Raw genomic sequence first — 3,869 nt, 5'->3', positions numbered from 1 at the left:
CCATCTACATCCACGTGTACTTCACCAAGAGTGGCTTCCACCCCGACCCCCGGCAGAAGAACCTGTACCGGCGCCTGGCCACCGTCCACACCTCACGAAGTACGGCCCACGGGGAGGTGGCAGCCCCAGGGGAAGGGGCACCCCACTTCCTGGGTGGGAAGGGGAGCCCTGGGGGCTTGGGCTGTGGCTCAGCAAAGGCAGGTGCTGAAGGGGAAGGTCAGGGTGAGGGTCTGACTCCCCGCAGCCTCCAGCACACTGGCTCAGCTGCTTCCTTAGCTGGACATTTCCTCCACTTGGAGTTTGTCAGGCTATGGAGAAAAAATGTTTTTAAATCTCTGTGAGCTCGTGGTTCCCATCCATGTTATGCAGGAGCAGGGCCTGTACCTGTATGAGGGTTGTGGACCCACATCAGCATAGGGAAGAGGGAGGAGTTGCCTTGTTGAGGGCTTTCTGCAGGGCAGGAAGGTCTGAACGCTCCATCTGGGGGGTTGGGGTTGGTGTTGGGGTTGGGGTTGGGGTTGGTGTTGGTGTTGGGTTGGTGTTTTCCACCAACAGCAGTGTGGTGATCCAAAGGTCAGGCTGTTCCTGGTTCACTGTCCCCAAGCTGCAGCATTCCCCTTTGAGAATGGGAAAATCTGTGAGACCGTGGGGGTTCATTTGTTCTTCTGGGGGGTGGCGTGAGGGAAAACAGTCTCCAGTCAGTTCCTGCCTGTCCTGGCAGGCCGGAGCCTCCTTGGATTTCCCACCCTACCTTGTGCAGAGCTGGAAACCTCCTCCCCTCCTCTTCCCTTCCAGTGATCAACAAGTACAAGCGCCGGCGGTTCCAGAAAACCAAGAACCTCCTGACGGGCGAGACGGAGGCAGACCCAGAAATGATCAAGGTAACTGGCTCCTCTTCCTTCTCTGGGTTTGGGGTGGGTTGCCCAAATTCTTGGATATTTGCATGCCTTCCTCTGGTGAAGCTGTTGTGCCATAGAGGATTGCCCCTTCTGCCTGGGGCACGTCCATCCCCTTCCACAGACTGGGAAGAGGAAGGGGGATGGTTTCCTGGCAGTGTTTCTGGGTCGGGGGGGTGGCTCAGCCCCCTCCTGCTCCCCCTTCTGCTGCCTGATTTGGGGGGTGAGGTGCAGGGATGCCAGCTGCCGTGCTGGCGGCTGTGTTCTCGTTGCAGAGGGCAGAGGACTACGGCCCCGTGGAGGTCATCTCCCACTGGCACCCCAACCTGACCATCAACATGGTGGACGACCACACGCCCTGGGTGAAGGGCAGCGTGCCACCCCCCCTGGACCAGTGTGAGTGCTGGCACGGGCCCGGGCTCCCCCGGGGCTCTCTGGGGCTGGCCCCTGTGCTCGGAGGATGTGCTGGGGCTCCCGTGGGGAGCAGAGGAACATTCCTCCCTCACCAGCGACCCCCCACCCCTCTCGGGCCGGGGTCAGCAGCCTCTCTGCCTCTGCCAGGTGGCTGCTGCGGGGGGCTGGGGCCGGGGCGGGGGCTCTGCCGGGTGTCTGCTGCGGGGGGCTGGGGCCGGTGATGGCTCTCGGGGCTCCCTGTTGCCCGCTCAGCCCTCTGCTCTCTCCCCTGGCCCCAGATGTGAAGTTCGACGCCGTCAGTGGCGACTACTACCCCATCCTCTACTTCAACGACTACTGGAACCTGCAGAAGGACTATTTCCCCATCAACGAGAGCCTGCAGCGCCTGCCCTTCCGCCTCTCCTTCTGCCCCCTCTCCCTCTGGCGCTGGCAGCTCTATGCTGCCCAGAGCACCAAATCCCCCTGGAATTTCCTGGGCCCTGTCTTAGCTTGGAGGCTGTAAGGACAAAGCCCCTGTCCTCCTCGGTGCCCGTTCTGCCTTGCAATCAATCCTTATTAATTAGCTTTGTGATGCTAGGAGGGAGGGTTGCCTGGGCCCTGTCTTAGCTTGGAGGCTGTAAGGACAAAGCCCCTGTCCTCCTCGGTGCCCGTTCTTCCTTGCAATCAATCCTTATTAATTAGCTTTGTGATGCTAGGAGGGAGGGTTGCCTGGGCCCTGTCTTAGCTTGGAGGCTGTAAGGACAAAGCCCCTGTCCTCCTCGGTGCCCGTTCTTCCTTGCAATCAATCCTTATTAATTAGCTTTGTGATGCTAGGAGGGAGGGTTGCCTGGGCCCTGTCTTAGCTTGGAGGCTGTAAGGACAAAGCCCCTGTCCTCCTCGGTGCCCTGGTGCCCCAGGACTGGATCCTCCCTGTCCACCCTGGCCTGCTGGGTGCATTGGGCAGCAGGAAGGTGGGATAGAATCACTGAGGTTGGAAAAGACCCTTTTAGTTCCTCGAGTCCAGCCATTAATCTGACTCCACCAAGTCTGCTGCTAAACCGTGTCCCTCAGCAGCACCTCTGCACAACTTTTAAAGGCATCTAAGGGACGGTGACGCCACGGCTGCCCCGGGCAGCCTGTTCCAGGGCTTGGAAGTAGCCTCAGGGAAGGTTCTGTTGCCTGTTCCAGGTTGCTCTCCTGGAGACAAACCCCTACCTGCTGGCACTGACCATCATCATCTCCATCGTGCACAGCATCTTCGAGTTCCTGGCGTTCAAAAACGGTGAGCAGGAGCTCGGAGCTCTGGAGAGGATGAGGACACGAAGGTGGTGGCCGTGTCCCACACAGGCTGTGGCCACTGTGCTGCGTGTTCTGCCTGCTGCCCTTGGGCCACACTGCTCCATGCTGCAGGGCCAACCCGAGGGCAGAAAACTGGAGAATTGGGGTTTTCTGGGTCCTCGTGACCTGTGCTGAGGGCGGGCAGCGCTTTGCGGTGTCCGCTTGGCTCCAGCTGCTGCTCCTGCTCCCTCTGCTGGGGCTCGTGCTGCTGGAGCTCTCCAAAGCCTCCAGCGTGGAGGGCTCCCCTTCTGCTCTGGTGGGGTGATGACTCGAGCCTCTTCCCCCCAGACATCCAGTTCTGGAACAGCCGGCAGTCTTTGGAGGGGCTCTCCGTCCGCTCCGTCTTCTTCGGCGTCTTCCAGTCCCTCGTCGTCCTCCTCTACATCTTGGACAACGAAACCAACTTCGTGGTGCAGGTCAGCGTCTTCATCGGGCTCCTCATCGACCTCTGGAAGATCACAAAGGTCATGGACGTCCGGGTAGGCAGCGGTGTGGGCACAGGGAGGGAGGGGGGTTCTGGGGGTGCCCCCATCCCGCTCCCTGACCCCTCTCCCCTCCTCGGGCAGCTGGACCGTGACAACAAGGTGGCAGGCGTGTTCCCCCGCGTCACCTTCAAAGACAAATCCACCTACATCGAGTCTTCCACCAAGGTGTATGACGACGTAAGTCGGGGGGCGGGTCCCCCCCCGTGGTCTGAGTTGTACGACGATGTAAGTCGGGGGGCAGGTCCCCCCTGTGGTCTGAGCTCTGGGTGGGGACTCTGCCACGTTCCCGGCTGATTTTGGGGTGTCTCTGCCCCCACCCCCTCCCCCCAGATGGCTTTCCGGTACCTCTCGTGGATCCTGTTCCCCTTGCTGGGCTGTTATGCTGTGTACAGCCTGCTCTACCTGGAGCACAAGGGCTGGTACTCGTGGGTGCTGAGCATGCTCTACGGCTTCCTCCTGACCTTTGGTGAGTGCCCCCCAAATCTCCTGGCGAGGGGAGGGGCCTGGGACCACGGCAATTCCTCCAGGGCTCCTTCCTGCTCCCCTCTTCCTGGCAAGGAGGGGTCTCTCCGGTGCCCACGGGGCTTTGTCATGCTAATGAGGAGCCCCCCTCCCTCCCTCTCCCCCAGGTTTCATCACCATGACCCCCCAGCTCTTCATCAACTACAAGCTGAAGTCGGTCGCCCACCTGCCCTGGCGGATGCTCACCTACAAAGCCCTCAACACCTTCATCGACGACCTCTTCGCCTTCGTCATC

General features: G+C 60.7%; 1 protein-coding gene across 1 annotated transcript; it reads left to right on the top strand.

Annotated features, from left to right (window-relative positions):
- Nucleotides 1-3: 3 nt before the first annotated feature.
- On the top strand, nucleotides 4-3,863 carry CLPTM1 (cleft lip and palate associated transmembrane protein 1; the record flags this gene model as incomplete). The annotated part of the gene is made up of 9 exons (XM_008938078.1): nucleotides 4-99; nucleotides 796-881; nucleotides 1,172-1,292; nucleotides 1,589-1,791; nucleotides 2,478-2,571; nucleotides 2,916-3,106; nucleotides 3,194-3,289; nucleotides 3,443-3,578; nucleotides 3,742-3,863. Coding segments are annotated over 9 exons (1,145 nt in total), but the record flags the coding sequence as incomplete, so codon positions are not given.
- Nucleotides 3,864-3,869: the final 6 nt, after the last annotated feature.

The sequence above is a fragment of the Merops nubicus genome, unplaced genomic scaffold, assembly GCF_000691845.1.
Source record: "Merops nubicus isolate BGI_N331 unplaced genomic scaffold, ASM69184v1 scaffold25070, whole genome shotgun sequence".
NCBI lineage: Eukaryota > Metazoa > Chordata > Aves > Coraciiformes > Meropidae > Merops > Merops nubicus.
The sequence above is the reverse complement of the archived record's forward strand: the minus strand, read 5'-3'. Positions and strand labels throughout refer to the sequence as shown.